Here is a 22,512-nt window from a genome sequence, read left to right on the forward strand (position 1 = left end):
CACCTTGTCACTTTGTGATAGGTGAGCTAAAATGTATTCCTTTAAAGTAGATTTTTATTCACTTGGAAATATCTTAAGTGAAATTAGGTCAAATTACATAGGTCACCTCGCAATGTCAAACATTCACATCAAAGAGTAATGCCAACAAGAGCTGTCCGTAAGACAGCATGCTCAACTTTTCTCAGTGCTTGACACTGAATTTGAGCTTTGCCAGTAAAAAAAAAAATCCAAGTTAAAAGGGGCATAACTCTGTTAAAATTCAAATTATAGTTATGAGAATTGTGTCTCCTGGTGTAAACTTTGATGGTAAATAAGTATTTTAAGTTTCAAGTCAAAAGCTTTGATAGTAACAGAGATATCTGACTTTATCAAAAACTTTAACTAAAAATTCTAAGTTAAAAAGGGGCATAATTCTGTCAAAATTCAAACAAGAGTTATAAGAATTGTGTCTCCTGGTGTAGATTTTGATAGTAAATAAGTATTTTAAGTTTCAAGTCAAAAGCTTTAACAGTAAACAGAGATATTTGACTTTATCAAAACTTTTTAACAAATTTCTAAGTTAAAAAGGGCATAATTCTGTCAAAATTCAATTCAGTGTTATGGGAATTGTTTCTCTGGTGTTAGACTTTGATAGTAAATATAGTATTTTAAGTTTCAAGTCAATAGCTTTGATAGTACCAGGATATTGACTTTTTCAAAAACTTTAACCAAAAATTCTAAGTTAAAAGGGGCATATTCGTCAAAATTCAAATCGTTGATTATGGAATTGTGTCTCCTGAGTGTAGACTTTGTATATATAAGTATTTTAAGTTTCAAGTCAATAGCTTGATATATACAGAGATATTTGACTTTATCAAAACTTTAACCATAAAATTCTAAGTTAATAAAGGGGCATATTCTTCAAAATTCAAATCAGAGTTATGGGGATTTTTTTTTCTGGTGTAGACTTTGATAGTAAATAAGTATTTTAAGTTTCAAGTCAATAGGGCTTTGATAGTAACAGAGGATATTTGAAATAATCGAAAAACGTTTAACCAAAAAATTCTAAGTTGAAAAAGGGGCTAACTCTGTCAAAATTGAAAGCAGAGGTTATGGGGGATTGTTTGTTTTGGTGTGAGACTTTGTAGTAAGTAAGTATTTTAAGTTTCAAGTCAATGGCTTTGGTGGTAACAGGATATTTGACTTTATCAAAACTTTAACCAACGCCGACGCCGGGGCGAGTGCAATAATTACATTTTCTTCCAAAAGGTCGAGGCTAAAAATCATAAGGGAAAGGCTGTCGACACTTGCCTTTGAGTTTAGCTGCCATGTGCTGTGTTTATTTGAGGCCATTCATGCAAATGTGGTGTACCAGTTATGTAACTAGTAGGAAGGACAATGTTTTTTAAATTATTGTAAAAGTAGGATATACGAAAATCACAAGTAAGTAGCTTTATTACTGATTGGAAAAAATGCTTTAATTAATATTAGATTTGAAATGTTCGTTTCTGCAAGAAAAGTTATTTGCTGAAGTTACAGGATATTGTTTCCCAGGATAATCAATTAGATCATCACCACGCATGTGCTTTCACACATATTTAATGATGGTATCTTTAACAGTCATTAATCAATTAACCGTTCACAATTATAAAGTTGTGCAAAGCAGAAGAGAGATCAATGGCTTAATCAACATGTGTCCGACTCGAGGGCATGAAACTGATATTGGATAATTAGGAATAAACAATGTGACACCGGGGACTGTTTATTGTGTTTTATTAACGTAAAATTCAACATTTTATAAACAAAAAAAAACGAGTTTTTTTTTTGGGGGGGGGGGGGGGGGGGGGGGTATTTTTATCTGTTTCCTGTATTTTTATTTTTCCGGGAGATTTCATCACTGTCTGGGACACCGGACAATCCGGGACGTATCACATGTATGATCGCACATGCATACTGTTTGTAAGAAATGGTTATACCATGTCCCAGCATTTCATACCAATTCTTCCTTTGTATCTAAACCATACTGACAACTTCCAAACATGAAACAAATGAAGGATTAATTTCATTACAGGCAGGCACCTGGGTAGAACCACCAACCTTGCAGTAAGCCGATTGGATGACTCCCTCACCTGACATAGAGGCCCATAATGTACATAATGAAGCTCTACCATGTGAGCCAAAAATACAGATAGGTTGCTGGTGAAGACTGATCAGGGGTCAAGACTTCACTTCCCCTCTATTACAGGGGTTTCATTAATCATTGAAGAAGAAGGTGGAAGTGGCAAAGCAGGGGTGGGGGGGAGGTTAACGCTCTTCTAACTTGATTTGCTGCAGGAAATCCAGTCACGGCTTCAGACCACTGTAGCAGATGAAAATCCCCATCCCCTGGCCCTTAATGAAACCCCTATAGTATCATCTTTAATTACTTCCTAAAATCTGAAAAAAATCCCTGCATCTTTAAAAACTTACTGAGTGTCTGTATGTTGCCACCATCTAACTCTTCACATGACTTCAAACTGCAACAGAAATCATATATTTTTCCGGAGGCAGAAAAAGTACTTAGATTGATTATGTTTCTGTAAGTTCACAAATCTGAGATTTTGAAATACCTATACGCAGTAAACCTCATACTGAAAATACAGAGCAAAAACTCTGTAAATTGAATTTAATTCTAAATCTGTCACTTGTAGATCTGTATATTTCCAGTATTAATTTCCAAAGATATGATTTCTAGGAATCAATTTCTTCATCTAAACATCAGTAAAGATAACCTGCAAGTGACAACAATTGTTTAACAAACTGACATCCTGTATATTACCTTAACCTGCCTTTAGTTGGTTTCAGACTGCAAGTTCCGCAGAAACTGCTTGGAATTCTTAAGCTGCCTCCGATATCACTTCCCCAACCTAGAATGGAAGCCTCTGCCCCTAAAATACATGCTTCACCCCCCGATGAGCCTCCTGGTCCCCGTTTCAAGTTGTGCGGATTGACAGTGGTACCGTAAATGGGATTTGAGCATTCAAACCTGAAAAAGAGATACAGATCATATACCCTTCTCCAAATGTGTGCTTCTTAGAAATATTCCAAGGATAATACAAGATGAGACTCAACGGCTATCAAACTAAACCTTATCCAAAAATATAAAGTTTGCTGTTGCTATGATAACAACAAATTGATGAAACACTAGAGCTGGGTGAATGATTTACAAATTTCCGTTTGTATAACCTCTAGCTCAGGATACCTGTTAATAACTAAGTGCCATCTATCTGTTTATGTTTTTGTCTTAAAGAATGTTATTTCATGGATCACAATAAACTTTGAAACTTATTAAATACAGCTGAACCTGCCTAAGCTGCCACATGTATTAACCAGTCACTTGCTTTAAGCAGCCAGTCAGCAAACTTCCCAATTAACTTACTGTAAAATCATTTAATTTCGTGGGCATGAAATTTCGTGGTTTTGGTCAAAACGGCAATTTCGTGGGGAAATGAATTCGTGGATTTCAGCTTTTGAACATAAAATGAATGGGAATTTTACTTGTTCATTGGGATCAAATTTCGTGGATTGATTCAACCACGAAATCCATGAAAATTAGTCCCCCCATGAATATTAATGATTTCACAGTAATTAGTTTATTTTTGTCTCGTCTTAAGCAGCCATCTGCAATAAGCAGCCATGCTGTGTTGCTCTTTTGGCTGGGCCCTGGCTGCTTAATACAGGTATAACTATACTTCATGCCATGAAGTCAATGATTCAGTTGCTAGTTCAACAATTCATTATGTACAAAATTTTTTAGCAATTATGAGGGCTTACATCGTCATAGACTGTGACATTTGTTTGTACAAAATCTGATAAATTATGAAAGAATGTCTTATATCATCACAGACTCTGGAATATTTTGTAAAAAATCTGAGCAATTTTGAAAGAACTTACGTCATCATAGACTGTGGAATATTTGTTCGTACAAATGGCACCGCTCCTTGGTGTTTTAATACTTTGACCAGAACACCATCATCCCTAGCTGGTTTATCTAGAAGTGCACTCAAACCACCAGTACTCTCATAGCCCTGAAAACAAAACAAAAGTTTTTTTTTCAATTTTACTTGTATATCAATACAAGGGTTTAAAATGTAAATCAGCCAGGTTTACAGTCATATCACCATGCTCACAAGAAACTTCCTAGCTTTGAACATGGAAGAACATCTCCTTTTAGGAAAAAGTTGTTATTATATTTTACTAATTTTTGGGTACATGTATTTGTCAAAATGTACAGTGAGGCAGAACCTTGAGGTATGTGTAAGCATGCTACACACCAAGTTTGGTGAAATTGGGCAAGGTTTTCCAATGCATGCAGTAAAGCATGCTGTGAAAACATTTGAGCCATGCCATGAGAAAAGCAACATAGTGGGTTTGTGACCAGCATGGATCCAGACCAGCCTGCGCATCCGCACAGTCTGGTCAGGATCCATGCTGTTCGCTTTTAAAGCCTATTGCAATTAGAGAAACCGTTAGGGAACAGCATGGATCCTGACCAGACTGCGCGGATGCTGGTCACAAACCCACTATGTTGGTTTTCTCATGGCACGGCTCAAATTTTATTCTTGGAGGGAGACTAATTTTGTGAAGTTTGTGGTACCCTCTTTCATGGGAATTAAATTCCATTGAACAATTAAACCTTCTATTAATTTTACCTCAAGCTTAATTACACAAATACATATCTCCACAAAATATCAACCCTCATATTTCATAAAAAAATACTTGAATATCCAATTAATCCAGAATTAGGGAAAACCAAGAAATCTTTCATTGAATCAGATATTTGTAAACATTTAAAAATTGTTTACCTTCATGAAATAGTTTTCTTTAAAGCTGACTGGAACACCATGCAACAATCCCTTTTTCTTCTCTAGATCACATACAGCTGCTAATGGCTGAAACATACAGATAATTTCGAAACTACATTTCTACAGATTCCTTAAAATAAAGTTGTATTAATTAAGACCTCAATTCATTTACAAGTTGCAAAGTTTACAGAATATAAGCAAATAAATACTTATGAGTCACTACTGAGTCAAATTAGAGAACATTTCATAACCTTTGAAGTTTTGCTGATAAGGCTTTGCAATGAACAATAAATACAGGTATGTAGGTTTTGTACTGACTACCGAAAACATCGGGTCAGACAATTGTTCTTGGCTCTGTCAGCTTTTATAATTTGTGCATCCCAGTGAGACATGACATTGCAACCCATTGTGGCATTGAAGTTTTGATGCAGTATTGCTATAGCAGTTACATATATGAGCCGTGCCATGAGAAAACCAACATAGTGGGATTGCGACCAGCATGGATCCAGACCAGCCTGCGCATCCATGTTGTATGGTCAGGATCCATGCTGTTTGCTTTCAAAGCCTATTGCAATTAGAGAAACCATTAGCGAACAGCATGGATTCTGACCAGACTGCGCGGACGTGCTGGCTGGTCTGGATCCATGCTGGTCGCAAAGCCACTATGCTGGTTTTCTCATGGCACAGCTCACATAATGTTATCTGCCTTTGCAGCCACTTGCCTTAAGCAGCCTATCAGCTTACTTCTCAGACTGACCTTTTGTTCAAGTATTTAGAGCCACCTTCTTAGGCAGCCAGATTGTGCCAGCTCCCTTGACTGCCTGCTTAATTCAGATTTGACTGTAGGGCAACAAGTAAGAATTCAGCTCCCAGATTTATCCTCATAAAACCTTTTACTTTGTAAGAAAATATTTTCCAACAAATTTGAAAACAAAATATACTCACTATGGCTTCCCATACTGGTTCGACAATGAAGTTTAAATTTTTATTCTTTTCAATAGCCTGAAATACATCAGAAATTTAGCTTTTCAGAAATTCTTATGAAAACATTCATTAAAATATTTTTGTCTCACTTTTTAATAATGGTTTTCCTCTGACAATAAAATGTTGCATACCTGAAAGTTTGCGAAAACATAATTCACTATCATGGTAATTTGTCTGTGACTATTTCAACATAATAAAGTTTTCATATATGAGTACAGTGGAAACTTTTCAAAAACAACAGTTACTCTTTTTTTTGAAGTTGGAGCTTTTAAGAGCCCCCAATGCATAGAATAGCAAAAGAATAGCAAGTATATAATAGCCTAATGGTAAGATACAACACTAAGGAAGCAGCAAGCACTACCCTCTAAAATTTCAAATGACTTTTAGAGGAGTACCTGTGTGTATGCGCTGGTATATTGGATTAAAGGTACCGGGTACATGTACAAATATTATTGAAACACTTTTTTAGTACATGTACAAACAAATACCTTTGCCTGGTATGCTTTCAGTACATCCTCTGACTTCAGCTGACCCCTCTGAATTCTAGTATGTAGGTCCATAAACTTCAGTTTCAGTATATCTTCTTGTTTCTTCCTGGACAACTGTAATGAATTACAATGAGTTATTTCCTGGTCTGTAATAACAAATTTAAGATTACAAAGAAAGCCATTAAAATCATACCTCTGAGTTTGGCCATACCCTTAGAAGTACCGTATATTTCGCTTATAAGACGCACTCGCTTATAAGACGGTGGACAGGAAATTTGGGGGGGGGGGGGGGGGGGGGGTTCTTTTAATTTCCTTGTAGTACATGCTTATAAGATGCTACCCACTCTCTGAACTGGAAATATGACTTCTAAGAATGCGCTTTATAAGCGAAAATATATGGTAACTTTGTACAAATTTATACCCCCTTTTCATCGTCTAAATGACTAAAATTCTCATAAAACATGTAAAATAAGTATTTATACATTTATAAGAACAACACATTAAATTTTTGCATGATCCTGCAATGCTCCTCACCGTAGGTTCGGTTGCATTTTCGTAAAATTTACCTAAATTTAATGAAAATGCAAAACTTCAAAGTAAGAAGAAAAATTAAGACGTATGAAAATACATACCCCATTTTCTTTGATGTATCCTTCAAGTTTGCTCAGTGAAGTTGTACATTCTTTTTGTTTATTTGCAATTCTTTTCTTTATATTTCTTTTCTTCAAGTATGCGGTGATGACCCACCAACCAGACAGAGAAACAAGCACAGTGATAGCTGCTTTCTGGACTATATCTTCATTGAAATCCAGCATGTTGATCCCTGAAATTAACACACACATCATATGTCTGTCAATCAATGTCTATTTATAGATACCAGTAAGAAAGAAAGAAAGAAAGCAAAAGTAGACATTGTTTTCAGAAACAAATTTATAGGTTAAGTTTAATTCAATCATGTAGACAGAAGAATAGAACAATAGAAGCTCCTGATGACCTATTTCCTTGTATATTTGATCAATTGTCTTTGAAGAAAGACTTAAGAAAAGTCTTGTATATTTCCCTATAAATCATTATAAAAACATTTAACAAACTGGTTTTTTTTTCATTCAATTTTCTACATAAACTGATAGTTCACACACTGACCCAAGTTTAAATTGATGAACATTTTGTAGATTAACCTTTATCCTGCTGGTGGCAAGTTATTCTGCCTTTGCAACCAGTGCTGACCAAGATCAGCCTTTACATCTGTGCAGGCTGATCATGGTCTGCACTGTTCGCTATTCAGTCAGTAAATTTTAAGTGAACACCCTTTCGAATAATAAATGATATTGCCCAAATTGAATGATAGACCAGTCCATTTTAGAAATTTAGCAGGCTAAGGGTTAAAATCAGTTTCTTATAATAAAATTATTTTAGCATGTTTAGTGGAAGATGTGCATAACAATAGTAACATATATTCATTTCTTACAAAAACTATAATTTCTGACTTGATACAATATTAAATTTTACTTAGTTTTAATGAATGTGCAGGCTATCCGAAATGAAGCATATATAATTAAAGATGCCTTTGTGTGTGTGTGTGTGGGTGTGTGTGTGTGACGGGGGGGGGGGGGGGGGCTTGTCCCTTATAATGAATACTATATCAACAATTTTAAAAACAAATCACAGGGGTCAAAAGAGAATAGACAAACTTCATTAGTTAAAAAAACCGATGATTTTTAGCCTTTAACCAAATATAACTTTTCATTTTAAAGTAATGCATCCTTAGGCCATCCAAATGCTGTGCTTTATCAATAAATAAAACAGTCCCTACTCATTTCTTTTCTTTTCCTATCTCTAAAAGTGACAAAATTTTAAGTTTTGTACAAAGTTTAATTATCCATTCTTTTTTCAGTCATATTTATTTCTGACTGCTGCAGTAATGGGTTTGAAGTGGTTTTTCTGATTTTGATCAAGTAACTGGTTTGTTTGAAAATTTAAAATGACAAATATTTGTGTTCATCAAGTACTTAATACATAAACCACTTTCACCAGAGACATTTTTTAGAATTTGGTTTTCCTACCCTGATTGTCAAAAAATGTTGCTTCAATGTGATTGACAATCTTTATATATCTGGAATAAGTCAATGACAGGTATATAAGAATTATTTTATCACAAAACAAGAGCTGTCAGTGGACAGCGCGCTCGACTATTCTCAGTGCTTGATAGTATAATTTAAGCAATGAGTAAAACTTTAACATTACAATAAGCATATTCTAAGTTGGAAAGGGGCCATAATTCAGTCAAAATGCTTGATAGAGTTGCCTCCTCCTTTTTTACAGACTGGGGTCATGATGGTAAACAAGTATGCAAAATATGAAAGCAATATCTCAATGGACTTTGAAAATATTTGGGGTGGTATGCAAACTTTAACATTATATTCTAAGTCAAAAAGGGGCCATAATTCAGTCAAAATGCTTGATAGAGTTGCCTCCTCCTCTTTACAGACTGGAGTCATGATGGTAAACATGTATGCAAAATATCAAAGCAATATCTCAATGGACTTGGAAAATATTTGGGGTGGTACGCAAACTTTAACATTACAATAAGCATATTCTAAGTTGAAAAGGGGCCATAATTTAGTCAAAATGCTTAACAGAGTTGCCTCCTCCTTTTTACAGACTTTGGTGATGATGGTAAACAAGTATGCAAAATATCAAAGCAATATATCAATGGACTTTGAAAATATTTGGGGTGGTACGCAAACCTTAACATTTGTGTGACGCCGGGGCAAGTAGGATAGCTCCCCTATTCTTCGAATAGTCGAGCTAAAAATTGTTTGTGGTAACATGACCCAAACTTTTTTGTGTGCGTAGGTAGATAGTGATCTCTCTTTTTTGCACATAATCATATAGGCATGATAGGGAGGGAAAAAAAATTTCATCTCACTGGCCAGAAGAAAAATGTTTGGTGGCAGTCGTTAAATTTTCATGGGTAGGTCGCGTTACCTCTCAACAGTGCCTCTCAAACAAATGTTGTTTTAATGATAGCCTAAGAGATAAGGGATCTGACCCAGTGAGGTTGGTTATTGACCTAGAAAAAGAAACAATAAGTTTCAAAGCTATATGCCTTTAAGGTAGTTCTGCATGTTTGGATCAAGTTTTTTTCTACAATGTAGAATTAATTAAACTCCAGTTTTTTAAAAACTTTAGAATATACCTAGAAAATTTAGCAAAGAAAAAGGGTAGGGTCGTGTGCTTGATTTTTTGCTAGACTGATTGGAAAAATTTGGACCTCACGCAATTTTTCATAATGGCAGTCTTTGGGAAAATCATAACTTTCATAATATTTTCGCGAATAGAAATTTTTCTACAATGTAGATTTTGATGAAACTTCTCATAGTTGTAAATACAGTAAACATCACTTATAAGGAACTCGGATATAAGGAACACTCGGTTATAAGGAACAGTTTTCAATTCCCCGATCTAATTCCTTCTTTATTCAATGTAAAAATCCTCGGTTATAGGGAACTCGGTTATAAGGAACACTCGGTTATAAGGAACACTTTTTCTAGTCCCAAAGTACGAAATTCAATGGAAAACCCCTCGGTTATAGCGAACAGACATAAAGAATAAAAATTATTGAAAACTGGAAATAAACAGGAGATCGCTGATGACGTTAGAGTAACGTCGGCACTTTCATGCGCTTTTATACACATGAATAAACACATATTTAATAATAATTATTTCATTTCTATAATCTTTAGTTTGTTATTTCATGGATATGATAAAACGAGAATAAATAATATCATCATTAACTTATATTTACTCGAGATTATATTTGAGAGCTACATGTATTATGTATTTCATGTTAACAATAGTGAACGAAAATATGTCGCGGACAGGGTCATGTCATACTATCCTACATAAATGTGTTAATTACGCGTGATTAACAACGACAAACAGTCCAGTTTACCAAATTTTCAATCGTAAAAATTATAGCAGGTGCTAAAATGGACAATAGTGAAACTATAGGTATAATTTACACTTTAGACCGTATGTATGGCGCCGTTGTCTATTCGTAATGCACTGTATGCCATAAACACCCTACTTTAAAATTTTAATTGGTAGTCTAATTTAACATTTTTGTATTAATTATTTGAACATTTATTTTTATATTAGTATTGATGCTTATTCACATAACATGCTGTCGAGCACGGTAAGAGCTGCAACATATCTTATAATCATAATGTAGTGCTCTCTAAAAAAGAAGATAGAAATAGCCGACAAAAATAAACACAAATCACGTCATTCTTACCGACGTACATTTTGACTTAGTTTAGGTTTAAATGCCGTGTTTCAACACTATTTCAGTCATATAAACGCAGTCAGTTTACCTTACCATCTCTCTAGGAACGGACCGGTATTAGACTCACAACTTTCTCACATAAAGATTCATGGTCGACCCGGAGCCCTTTTCAAACGTCAGTCAAATAGTGTTCGCTATACAAATTGTGTTCGTTATACAAACCTCGGTTACAAGGAACTAGTTCGCTATACGGATATAAGGAACCTCGGTTATAAGGAACAATTTTCAGAGGTCCCAAGCTGTTCCTTATAAGCGAGGTTTACTGTAAACATTAAAGTGAACCAAATATTTCACACTAATTTTGAGACATTATTTTGAATTATTAAACGTGTCATACGTTTGAGTATCATATTTTCACATTGGAAATACAGTAACAGTGCCATTTTAATAAATTTACTCACAGATTGTCCTTTATTCATAAAAGATTTTCATTTCCGTACGACGAAATCAGGCTTTATTTTTACGTTTTCAGGATAAATGACGTTACGCCATCACTTCCGGTTTATCTAACGTGCAGAAATACCTTAAACAACAGCTATACCTACATGCATGCAAAACTTTAACCTGATGTGATGCCGCACCAGGGTGAGTAGAGTAGCTCATTATTCTTCGAATAGTCCAACTAAAAAATGACACAGCTTGACTTTTTTTTTTATAAAAGTATAAAATATGATCAATGAAAAGCCAGCATTTTACACAATCATTATCATGACAAATGGATAATGATCAAAACCAGAATTCATTTCTTAAACATTATTCCACCAAAAAAAGTAACGTTTACTTCAATTATTTTACTATTTATACTTGTATGGATAACAATAAAAACACTACAAATCATACCACACATAATGCCTAGTCACTGTATTGTAATCAGAAATAATGTACTGACTAATTAATGTTCCTGCTGTTAAAAACTTCCTGCATTTGTATAGAAAACTTGTACTAGTGTCATCATGGTCATAAAGTTAAAACAAGAGCTGTCACTAATGGTGACAAATGCCCCCGCAGCACCTTGACCTTTGACCTGGTGACCCCAAAGTCAGTAGGGGTGGTGTACTCAATAAGTACTATCAGCATGTGAAGTTTGAAGGTCCTGAATGAAGTGGTTTTCATGTAAAGTGCCTTCATGCAAAAAGTTAACGTTGGCCCTTGTGACCTTGACCTTTGACCTGGTGACCCCAAAGTGAGTATGGTTGGTGTACTCATAAAGTACTATCAGCATGTGAAGTTTGAAGGTCCTGGGTGCAGTGATTCGCGAGTAAAGTGCCTTCATGCAAAAAGTTAACGTTGGCCCTTGTGACCTTGACCTTTGACCTGGTGACCCCAAAGTCAGTAGGGGTGATGTACTCAATAAGTACTATCAGCATGTGAAGTTTGAAGGTCCTGGGTGCAGTGGTTCGCGTGTAAAGTGCCTTCATGCAAAAAGTTAACGTTGGCCCCTGTGACCTTGACCTTTGACCTGGTGACCCCAAAGTCAGTTGGGGTGGTGTACTCAATAAGTACTATCAGCATGTGAAGTTTGAAGGTCCTGGGTGCAGTGGTTCGAGAGTAAAGTGCCTTCATGCAAAAAGTTAACGTTGTGACTAACGAACGAACGAACTAATGGATGGACAGTTGAAAACTAATATGCCTCCCTTCGGGGGCATTAAAATTAAAGCAACTAATAAAGCATTCAAAATCTATTGAGAAGTGTTCTTCAATGTACAAACATTTTCCTCACAAAAATGAAGCAGAACAGATCTATAAGACAATTAAAGAAATCGATTCTCTATTAAAGAAAATAAAAATTTGCTTATAAATTGGTCAGTGATCATGTGTCACATGGTTACTGTAGTGCATTCCATTTTCCAGATGCGTCGCAAGGCATCTGGTATTTGGGGGGCGTGAGATATGGTGGGTAAGATGGGTTGGGTATGGGAGGGGTGTCCCCTCCCAGGCTGTGGGAAAATTCTTGCAAATTGCACCATAAATGACACAATTTCCTTGCATGTAAATACCATATAACAAATTATATCAAGACGCTATCTGTGCCAATTTTACCAAGAAGCTCTATTTAAGCAATGCTTGAAATAATTCTGAAAGTCACTGAAATTTCAAAACGTTTCATTGTCTTGCAACTGTAGACATTCTTATCATTTATAAAAACGGTGCAGCTGTATGACAGTATCAATGTGTTGGAAGCTTAATTATAACATTTTTAATGATCTTTTCTCGTCAGGCATCAATCATCGTCAGAAAATAGTGAAGCAACGAACCATTTATATAAGGGGTAAAAACAAGAAAGAGTGATGTGAATGACAACTATTGCTCGTTTCTTTTTTTATAAGATGATATTGCATAAATACTCTACAGATAACTAACACTTGAAATATTTTTACTTGACGTGCTTTTGATATGTTACCTGCTTCATAATTATGTCATACTATTGTAAAACAACTAACTTAAAGGCACAACTGCACCCTTTAACAAAGTTCGAGTATAGACAATTATTTTGAAATGTTTACACTTTTGCTCTATTAAATGATGAGCGTAAATGCAAGCGGCCGCCCTACCACCAAAAAGATAATCCCCCAATTAACTTAATATTGATTTTTGACACTTGGCGATTCCGCTAATTGACAATACACGTGTCCCTGGTAACACTCTATTGCTTTCCGCCATTTCGCCTCTGCAATTTTGCATGAGCGTAGAAAGTTGATGAGAAAATCTGGACATTTTCAAAATATTTGAAACACTGTCTTGCCGTTACTGGCCGAATTAAGGGGGCGGCGACCGCCGCCCCATGCCGCGATGCCTCTGTTTTCACAAGATTATCATGTGAAAATGGAATGCACTACAGTAACCATACATTTTCAGAATGGCAGTGGCTAGAGAACTGGAATCGGTTCCCTAGACAGCGAACTTATTCGTCCGGAACCGGTTCTGTAGCCAAAGTACCGTACATAGACTAGGGAACCGGAATTTTACTTCTATGCATAAATCTGCCGAAATTCACTTTGTTTCTTTTGGTAAGTATTATGCATGTTATTATCTTAATAAATTTAACACTTCAATTTTCAGCAAGCAATGCCCTTTCATTTATCTGTGTTTATACCGTGTCTCCAAAAGTGTACTCGCCGCATACTGTCAGCCATGTTAGAAAGATGAATAAACATTAAACTAGTAAGAATGAATGCGAAAATAGCATTGGAGCAAGCCGAAATAAATTTGAAATGTAAAATTAAAAGGTATAAAACAATAAAACAAACATTTAAAACAAATTAAGTAATTTCTGTAATTAGTATTGATCACATATCTTTGAACGTGAAATGCCGAGGTGTTACAAACTGATCAAAGAATCCACATGAAGTTTTAATGGCAATTAAATTAGTTGTACATCTATAAACATTGTAATGACACAAATACAAATCAGTATTTTATTTTATATTCTAACACGACCAGCAAAATAACTTACATACGTGTAAAGCAAAATCTATCTCGGATTCCCTTACAGAAGCAAGCCTCTGTGATAACATGCTGCATATTTGCTGTGTATATGCCGCGAACACAGTAGTACGCCAGAGGAGTACATTTTACATACACCGCATGCCGCGTACATGCCGCGTACTATCTCGACGAGTACACAGCATGTACGCAGGAGGTCACTAGTACACTTGAAGTACGCAGCACAGACTCTGAAAATTTAAGGAGTACACTGCATGTACGCAGGAGGGACTTGTACAAGAAAATAGTACACTGCATGTACACCGCAGATACTTCGAAATTTATAACACTTATATTTAGTTGCATTAAAGTTGTTTCCCCTTGATGCAGTTACGCCATTTTCTTCAGATGTTTACCAAATTACATGCTACAAAAACTGATTTATTTCATTGAAAAGTGGATGAAGAAAAGCATACTAATTGATTTGATAACATCAATCTACATTATTTTGGTAAGGGTAAATACTTATTGATGCATGTTACTTATCTTTTTTCTGTTTTTTTCTGTCCAAATGATCAGCATTTGCATAAGAAAGTTGGTGGGGTAAGGAATTAACATTATCACAGCAGTTTCGCCATAAGAGTACACAGCATGTATGCAGCAGGAGTACACAGCATGTACGCCGCAGGACTAGGGCCAGGAGTACATAGAATGTACGCCGCAGGAGTACACAGCATGTACGCCGCAGGAGTACACAGCATGTACGCCGCAGGGGTAGTACACCGCAGGCTCATTTGCATGTGAAAAGTGTATGTGCCGCGTACATGCTGCGTACTATTTCCCGCATACTAAATTCCTCCAGCGTACATCCTGTGTACTATGTTAGCCACAGCATGTACGCAGCAAGTAGTACGCGGCAGAGCTCATTTGCATGTCAAAAGTGTACTACAAACGTACTATCGGTGTATGTGCGGTGTATATCCTGCGTACTATTTAAAGCCCTTGATTTCAGTACACATCATGTACGCATCATATACGCTGTATGTACACAGCAAGAGTACGCAGCAGGCCTTTTTCTTCTGTAAGGGTTATTCTGCAATAAACGGTTGAATAATAAACCACTCACGTGCAATGACGTCATCCGATCCAGGTGCGTAGTACAGTCATAAAAAGTAGTTACCATATTTCTAACACTTTTGAAACTAGTATGTCATGTTAGAATCGAAATAATAAGTTCCCAAGTGTGATTTATCATAGAATAACCGGACTTTTTCGTTCTTATACGAACAATATATCACTCAGGCCTACGGCCTTCGTGATATATTCTTACACATAAGAACTCAAAACTCGGGTTATTCTAAGATAAACCACGTTAGGGAACTTATTATTTCTTAATTTAAATAATTTTAACATAGTACATGTTGAAAGCAAATAACATTTAAAAACGGGAAAGTGAGTTTCATGCATTTATTCGTACTAGTTTTATCATTCCGATATAGCGGACAGTAAACGCAGATAAATGCAAGGGCACAGTAAAATTAATTAAGATAACAATATGCATGACATTTACCTAGAAACAAAGTGGATTTTGGCAGCATTATGTAGAGACGGTACCTAAGGCTAAGTATACAATGACAACAACAACAAATCAGGTGCAAAACTGAAGCGCATATCGCTTATCTCATGCTAGCAATATTTTAACGCAGCACAGTACAGTAAATACGGGAACTTTTGACAGCGAAACCGGCTTCGTTATTTGATGGATTAGCTAAAGAAAGGTGATTGTCATTTCTTTTTAACTAACACAGCCATTTTATTTATACTAAAGAACGTCTGATTTATTTTAACAGAAGTTTCTGTAATGGCAGATTCCGCAAGGTAAATGCGATTCCGCACACCTCGGTCAATATGCAAATTAGGTACGTTTGTAAACACAAGGTGCATGTCATAAAAAGTGAAATAACTTCTTTCGGCACAGTTTTTGGTATGGTTTTGGTGTGACCGTCAGATAGAATATACATTTTTATATTGCTCTGTTTTTAACTGATTCATTTTGAGGCCTTGATTATTCTTGGCAAACGAATTTTGTAAAATGTTGAGGGATTCGATGTCGTAAAATTCTTATAGTTTATTTATATTTCATACAGTACCTGTAAATTATCGGCAGTAATGAATAAAAACTAACTGACTTTGAATTATTTCGTTCCAAAATAAAAGATATAATGCTCAACTTTTTGTTTGAATGATTATTCATAGATCTTGAAGTAAACTATATTTTTGGGAAACACATCCGAATTTATGCGTACTTTGTTCGCATAGCTAAATAGTCCTAGAAGAGTTATCTATCACTGGCTTCAAGTAGGACCAAATTTTTCGGATTCAATATTGCTTTTCAGCATCAAAAATGAAGTATGAAAGTTAAACCATCTTATAATTCAGGTACTCCAGTATTAAGTTTTCAACAGAAAATAATATCCCAAACAAAAAAAATCAAGTAACAAATGGTATCAAAATCGTGAATAAATGGTGAATAAATCGGGATTTGCCGATTTATTAACACCCTTTGATTACGATTCATTTAATGAATCGGAAGCAAATCGGGTTTAGCAGAGAAAGCCCCTCCCCAATTTATTGCAACTAACTGATTTGCTTACCATTCATTAGAAACAGATATTTTGTGCAGTACCATTTATTACCGATTCATTAAAAAGTAAAGTTGTGACTTTTTGGGCGGGAAACATGAGTATATTGTCAGCCATCTTTAATGCATTTTGGCGGGATAACTGAAATACACAGAGACACCACATGCATCCTCTAAAATACTGGAATTTTAACTGTTATGGAGTAAGTGCAAATGTTTGATTGTCTAATATAGTTGTAAAAAGACATGTTTAAGTGCATACATTAACTCTTTACACTATATTTGAAGCTGTTAAGATTTTAGGAAATAATTACAAGATTGCCATATGTTTTCATGACAACTTTAAAGAAATTTTATAAATTAGATCTGATGCATATGTTCTAATATGTATCATATTTTTGAATTTTGCAGTTGCTATACTGTAAATAGAATCTATATATTTCATGTTGTTCTTTCCTTACTTGAACATTTAGTTTGCCATTTTTATAGTTAATGCTACCCTTTCTAGAGAATTACAATTCATCCTCAAACTTTTTGTACCCATGCTTTCGTCCCTTAAAATAATGCTGAGTTATTAGTACGATTCATTACCGATTCATTAGCACGATTTATTACCGATTTATTAGTGCCACCGATTTCCAAATTCCTTTCATTTCAACTTCAGCATACCCGATTTGTTACCGATTCATTATTTAGCAAAACAATTTAAAGTCCTGATTTGTTACCGATTTATTAAACGATTTGTTTACGATTTATTACCGATTCATTAGCTCGTTTGCATACCATTTGAATCGTGATCAAATCGTGAACAAATCACCCGATTTGTTTACCATTTATTACACCGATTCATTCCAATCTTTTTTTTGTTTGGGATCAGGTGTAATTTGAAATTTTAGGTACCATCTCTACATTATGTATAGAAATAAAATTCCGGTACCCTAGCCCAAAGATGTATAAAATACACAGAATGGCAACTGGCTGTAATCTCGCGTGATCTCGTGTCAGAGTGTGAATCGCCGTTATCTTAATAAAAACAAACATCAACATGGAGTTACAATTTGTACCTTTAAAACTGCATTTAAAATACATGTTAGCTTCTAAAACAACATTAGTTTAATGTGAAATAGTCTTAAGACATAAAGTACACGTTTCTTGCCATTAGAAGAAGCGTGGTCAAACGGTGATAATTAACTGATTTACCGATGAATAATTACTTTCGCATACAAAATGGCGCGTGGAAAAAGTGACAATTCCAGCAAACGAGATCTCATTCAGTTATCACGGGATGTTGGTGTGATTTGCTCTATATGCCTTTCAAGTTGCCGATCTATTTATTTTTATAGCTCTTTGCCTAGCCTATGCAAGCTATTTTGATTGGAGAACCGGTTCCGGACGAATAAGTTCGCTGTCTAGGGAACCGATTCCGGTTCTCTAGCCACTGCCTTTCAACCTGTGTCTTTAAAACATGCAACATTGCTTTCAACAATTCATAAGTTTTTGGGTTTTTTTTGTTTAATTAAACATGCTAAATGTAACTACATGTAATTTATCCGAAAAAAACGACACTAAAAGAGACTATCCGAAATCACAACACACCCACTTACAAGAATATGAATAATAATTTTGAAGATCAAGGAGTATTTACATATGCAGATATGAAAAATACGTTGCAAACACTTAGTATTTTGGAACCAAAGAACCACCGTTGAATGAAAAATTTGAAAAAACCGGGAAATTTGTCTTGTTTTTTTTTTTCTTTGGGCCAATTCGTTTCGTTCAACCCGGGGCACGCCGGTCACGTGGGCGGCAAGAAAATAAATCTCGCCTGATAAACGAACGTTTCGGCGTAAGCCGGCCACGTCAGCTGCAAATACAAAAATTTATTATGATTTTCTCTTGTGGCATGTTCCAAATAAGTTAGCAAATAGTTCTTGCAGTATGTTTCTACATCTACTGGTACTAACCCAAATCTACAAATGTTACCCTATTTTATATCGCGAAAATATATGATTTGCCGCTTTGCCTATCGCGCAAGACTGGTGAACATTGGCGTACGCCGGATAGACCCGGGCAGTGCCGGGAAGCCAAACGAACGCCTAGCCGGTTGCACGTGGCGAAACGGCATATGCCGCAAAAGTGAAACGAATTGGCCCTGAATTAGACTGTCTAACTGCCAGTATCCGTGTTGCGGAAAAAATGTTGGCAATGACTAGGGATCCGATAACCGGACTTCTAGAGCTGGAGTCTAAAGGTAAACGTAAATTTTATTTACCATCGCTTTGTGAAACTACAATGTGTCTGTAGGACACAGGGCCCCCACTGGTACATTTGTCACAAATAAGGGGAAATAATTCAAATGTTTGCAGTCTAAAAGGGGTATAGCCTCAACAAACATTTTATGAAAAGAATTCATTATTCTACACCATATATACTTTTTGAGCTATGAGCATCACAAACAAAAAAACTATTTTGGCTATTTCAAGGGCCATAACTCTGTAATAAGCGCTAAAATTCTCAAGAAGAATGCCAAGTGTGCAAAGTCACATCATGATAAAGACTCAAGCAATTAAGGTGTCATGAATTTACATCAAATACTTTCTGAGCTATATATAGGCACATTATTAGGTGGAAATGTGCATTTTTTACTATTTCAGGGGCCATAACTTTAAAAATAGGGTGTGGAGCCAGCCAAAAAAATAAGAGGTGCACAAGTTTATATCATGATAAAGACTCCTGCAAGTTTTCATCCATTTATATCGTATACTTTTTGAGCTAGGTGCGTCACAAGGTGAAAATGTGCATTTCTACTATTTCAGGGGCAAAAACTCTGGAAATAGGGGGCGGATGCAGACTTAAAATAGGAGGTGCGCAAGTTCATAGCATGATAAAGACTCCTGCAAGATTTAATCAATTTATATGAAATACTTTTTGAGTTAGGCGCATCAAGGGTGAAAATGTGCATTTTTGACTATTTCAGGGGCCATAACTCTGGAAGTAGGGGGCCGACCCAGATGAAAAATAGGAGTTGCGCTAGTTCATATCATGGTCAAGACTCATGCAAGGTTTAATCAATCTATATATACTTTTTGAACTAGGCGCGTCACAAGGTGAAAATGTATATTTTTGACTATTTCAGGGGCCATATAACTCTAGAAATAGGGGCGGAGCCAGATGAAAAATAGGAGGTGCGCAAGTTCATATCATGATAAAGACTCATGCAAGGTGTCATGAATCGTTATCAAATACTTTTTGAGCTAGGCGCGTCACGAACTTCGGACGGACGCACGCACACATGCACGGACGCACGCACGAACAAGACCAAATCTGTATGCCCCCACCACTCATGGGAGGCACAACAATGATGAAAATAAGCTCTGTAGAGCTAATAGAGCGTATATGATTGTCTTTAAGCCTGGTAATCAATATGCATGAATATTGAATATGGTATTTCATGTGTGGATGGCTGGATGGCTTCCCCAAATGAAGAATTCAACGCCCCGAGTGAGGCTCGAACTCACATCGGTGAGTGTCAAGTGATTTGAAGTCAGCAACCTTAACCACCCGGCAACGGAGGCCCCCGGTATTTTCGAGAGGATTATATGAAAAACATATCGAACTTTCTGTACTAAACGCGACTGCTAATAAGCCTTATTTGAAAAATCGATAATCTTGTAGCTTTGGTCGTTATCTTCCGTAATTTTACGTCCATCTCCGAAATTGAGCGGGGACACATAAACCATGTTTTCAATAAAATCGATATTTAAATTGCCTTTAGCTATATCTAATTAACGGCTCAATGAGCAATCTTGTTTATACTAAGAAATGCTAATGGTGGTAGGAAAACGTCAGTAAATATCTAGGCAAAAAGATCTATAATTATGCAACATTTTTTCAATATTAATTTGCGATGAGCATTTTTGTGTTTAATTAATTAAATGCCAAAGCATTTTAATTAATTGTTTTTATGTGTTTACTCTAGAAAAATTTATTTATTGGGTCGACTTACTGAAGCCACGTTATTTATTTATTTATTTTATTTTATTATATTTTTTTTTGCTATAACTAAAGTATCTGGATATTAACATTTCTTCTTCATAGTGCTTGTTTAAAACACGTTATCTATCTCCCTCTTTTTTCTTATTTGTAAAAATCACATTCTCTTCTATCAAAACTTAACTTGAATAATTCTCCCTTTTCTTTTTTAATTGATAAAAGCCCATAAACTGACTGCGTGAAAAACTGAAGATTTATCTCGTTCTATTTTTTGCATACAATGAAATAAATTTCATCATTTATTGGTAATACTGTTTGTTTAAAAATGCTTTCTTTTTCATGTTTAATTATTTAAGTGTCCTAGAATATATAACAGCACTGTATCCAAGTACAGGGAGACTTTTTACAGTCACCACACGGCACTTAAAGATTGCTGTTGCGATAGTTAATAAAATCTGTAAAAAGATCCTTTGGAAGCAAAGAATGCAACTATAAACAAAATAATAGCAGAATCGGTTTAATTGAGTCTGTTCATGATACGATTCAAATATAATTATATATCCATTGGTCATATTTTGACGGTCAAATGAAAACAATCCGAAAAATAATCAAAGTGACACTTTCTCATATAACACACAACTGTATTTTTTTTTCATCTTTGTTTGTGTCATTTTTTCAGTAAAAGATCCTGTATACATTTGTATATCTACTTTTGTAAACTTTCACCATGCATTTCGAGGGGTCAATGCGAAAGAAGTCTAAGCGCTTCTTTATCTTTATGCACTTAGACCTATTTCGCGTTCACCCCTCGATTTGCAGTACCGAAATATGTGATGATAAGACGTTTTCAACAAGTTTAAATCAATTTAGGAAAAGAAAAAAAGAGTTTAAAAACTGATAAATAACGATGATCATCATAGACTGACTTGGACATAGACATTTATCTTTAGATCATAAAGTCGCTGTAAACGTCTTAAGTAACCAAGTCGCCTGCTAAGATATTGCCCATCGTATCGGGAAACTTAGGAAGTTTCCAAGCCGGCCCTTGTCTCAATTTTAAAGGCAAAGAAAATCTCCTATATAAGTGACCCAGCCTAAATGCCAGACATCTTAATCCCCAATAAACAGGATCCTGTCTGGTCCAGTCCGGTAAGGGTCCATAAAACCTATGTAGACTTGACATGTAGTCCATGTCAGAGGATCATAAATTTTATTGATATGTACAGATATTTGGTTATTTCCTGTGTTTTGCATTTTATTAATTGAAATGCATTTTTTTTCAGAATATACACAAAATTATTTTAGTTGATAATATACTATTATTGTTATTGCTCAGTCATCTTGAGTAATGCCCTGACCAGTTAAATTATAAAACTTACAGCAAAGCAATTCTCAACCTTTTAGAAAAGTCTTACCTTTATTTCATTAAAAAAAAAAAAAAAAAAAAAAAAAATAATTATTAAAAACTGAAAAAGAGAAATGGTATTCTTTTTTATTCAATTATTATTATCTTTTTATCTAAGTTACAAAATAAAACCTGAAAAAATTGATCATTGAAATTGAAATTAAAGAAGCGTTAAATTGCATTTTTAATAAATACTATTGTAATATAATAAGTTCCCAAGTGTGGTTTATCGTAGAATAACCCGTGTTTTGAGTTCCTTTGCGTAAGAATATATCACGAAGGCCTATATATATTCTTTCGCATAAAAACGAAAAGTAAAAGTTGCAGATTCATTCATAAAACTTTACACGCGGTGTATAAATGGAATAGCTAAAACACGATGCGCACGCATGTACATGTATGTAGGT

General features: G+C 35.3%; 1 protein-coding gene across 1 annotated transcript in view; it reads right to left on the reverse strand.

Moving 5' to 3' along the window:
- The window catches only part of LOC128546812 (vitamin D3 hydroxylase-associated protein-like), a 53,181-nt gene extending 34,706 nt beyond the window's left edge, over positions 1-18,475 (reverse strand). The window contains exons 1-8 of the mRNA XM_053518166.1: positions 18,312-18,475; positions 6,928-7,118; positions 6,296-6,409; positions 5,769-5,825; positions 4,824-4,910; positions 3,913-4,046; positions 2,798-3,004; positions 2,449-2,495 (exon numbers count right to left, since the gene is read on the reverse strand). Of these exons, the coding sequence (XP_053374141.1) occupies positions 2,449-2,495; positions 2,798-3,004; positions 3,913-4,046; positions 4,824-4,910; positions 5,769-5,825; positions 6,296-6,409; positions 6,928-7,110 (829 nt within the window). The 5' untranslated portion in view covers positions 7,111-7,118; positions 18,312-18,475. The remainder of the gene's footprint in view (positions 1-2,448; positions 2,496-2,797; positions 3,005-3,912; positions 4,047-4,823; positions 4,911-5,768; positions 5,826-6,295; positions 6,410-6,927; positions 7,119-18,311) is intronic.
- Positions 18,476-22,512: the final 4,037 nt, after the last annotated feature.

The sequence above is a fragment of the Mercenaria mercenaria genome, chromosome 11 (genome assembly GCF_021730395.1).
Source record: "Mercenaria mercenaria strain notata chromosome 11, MADL_Memer_1, whole genome shotgun sequence".
Classification (NCBI taxonomy): Eukaryota; Metazoa; Mollusca; class Bivalvia; order Venerida; family Veneridae; genus Mercenaria; species Mercenaria mercenaria.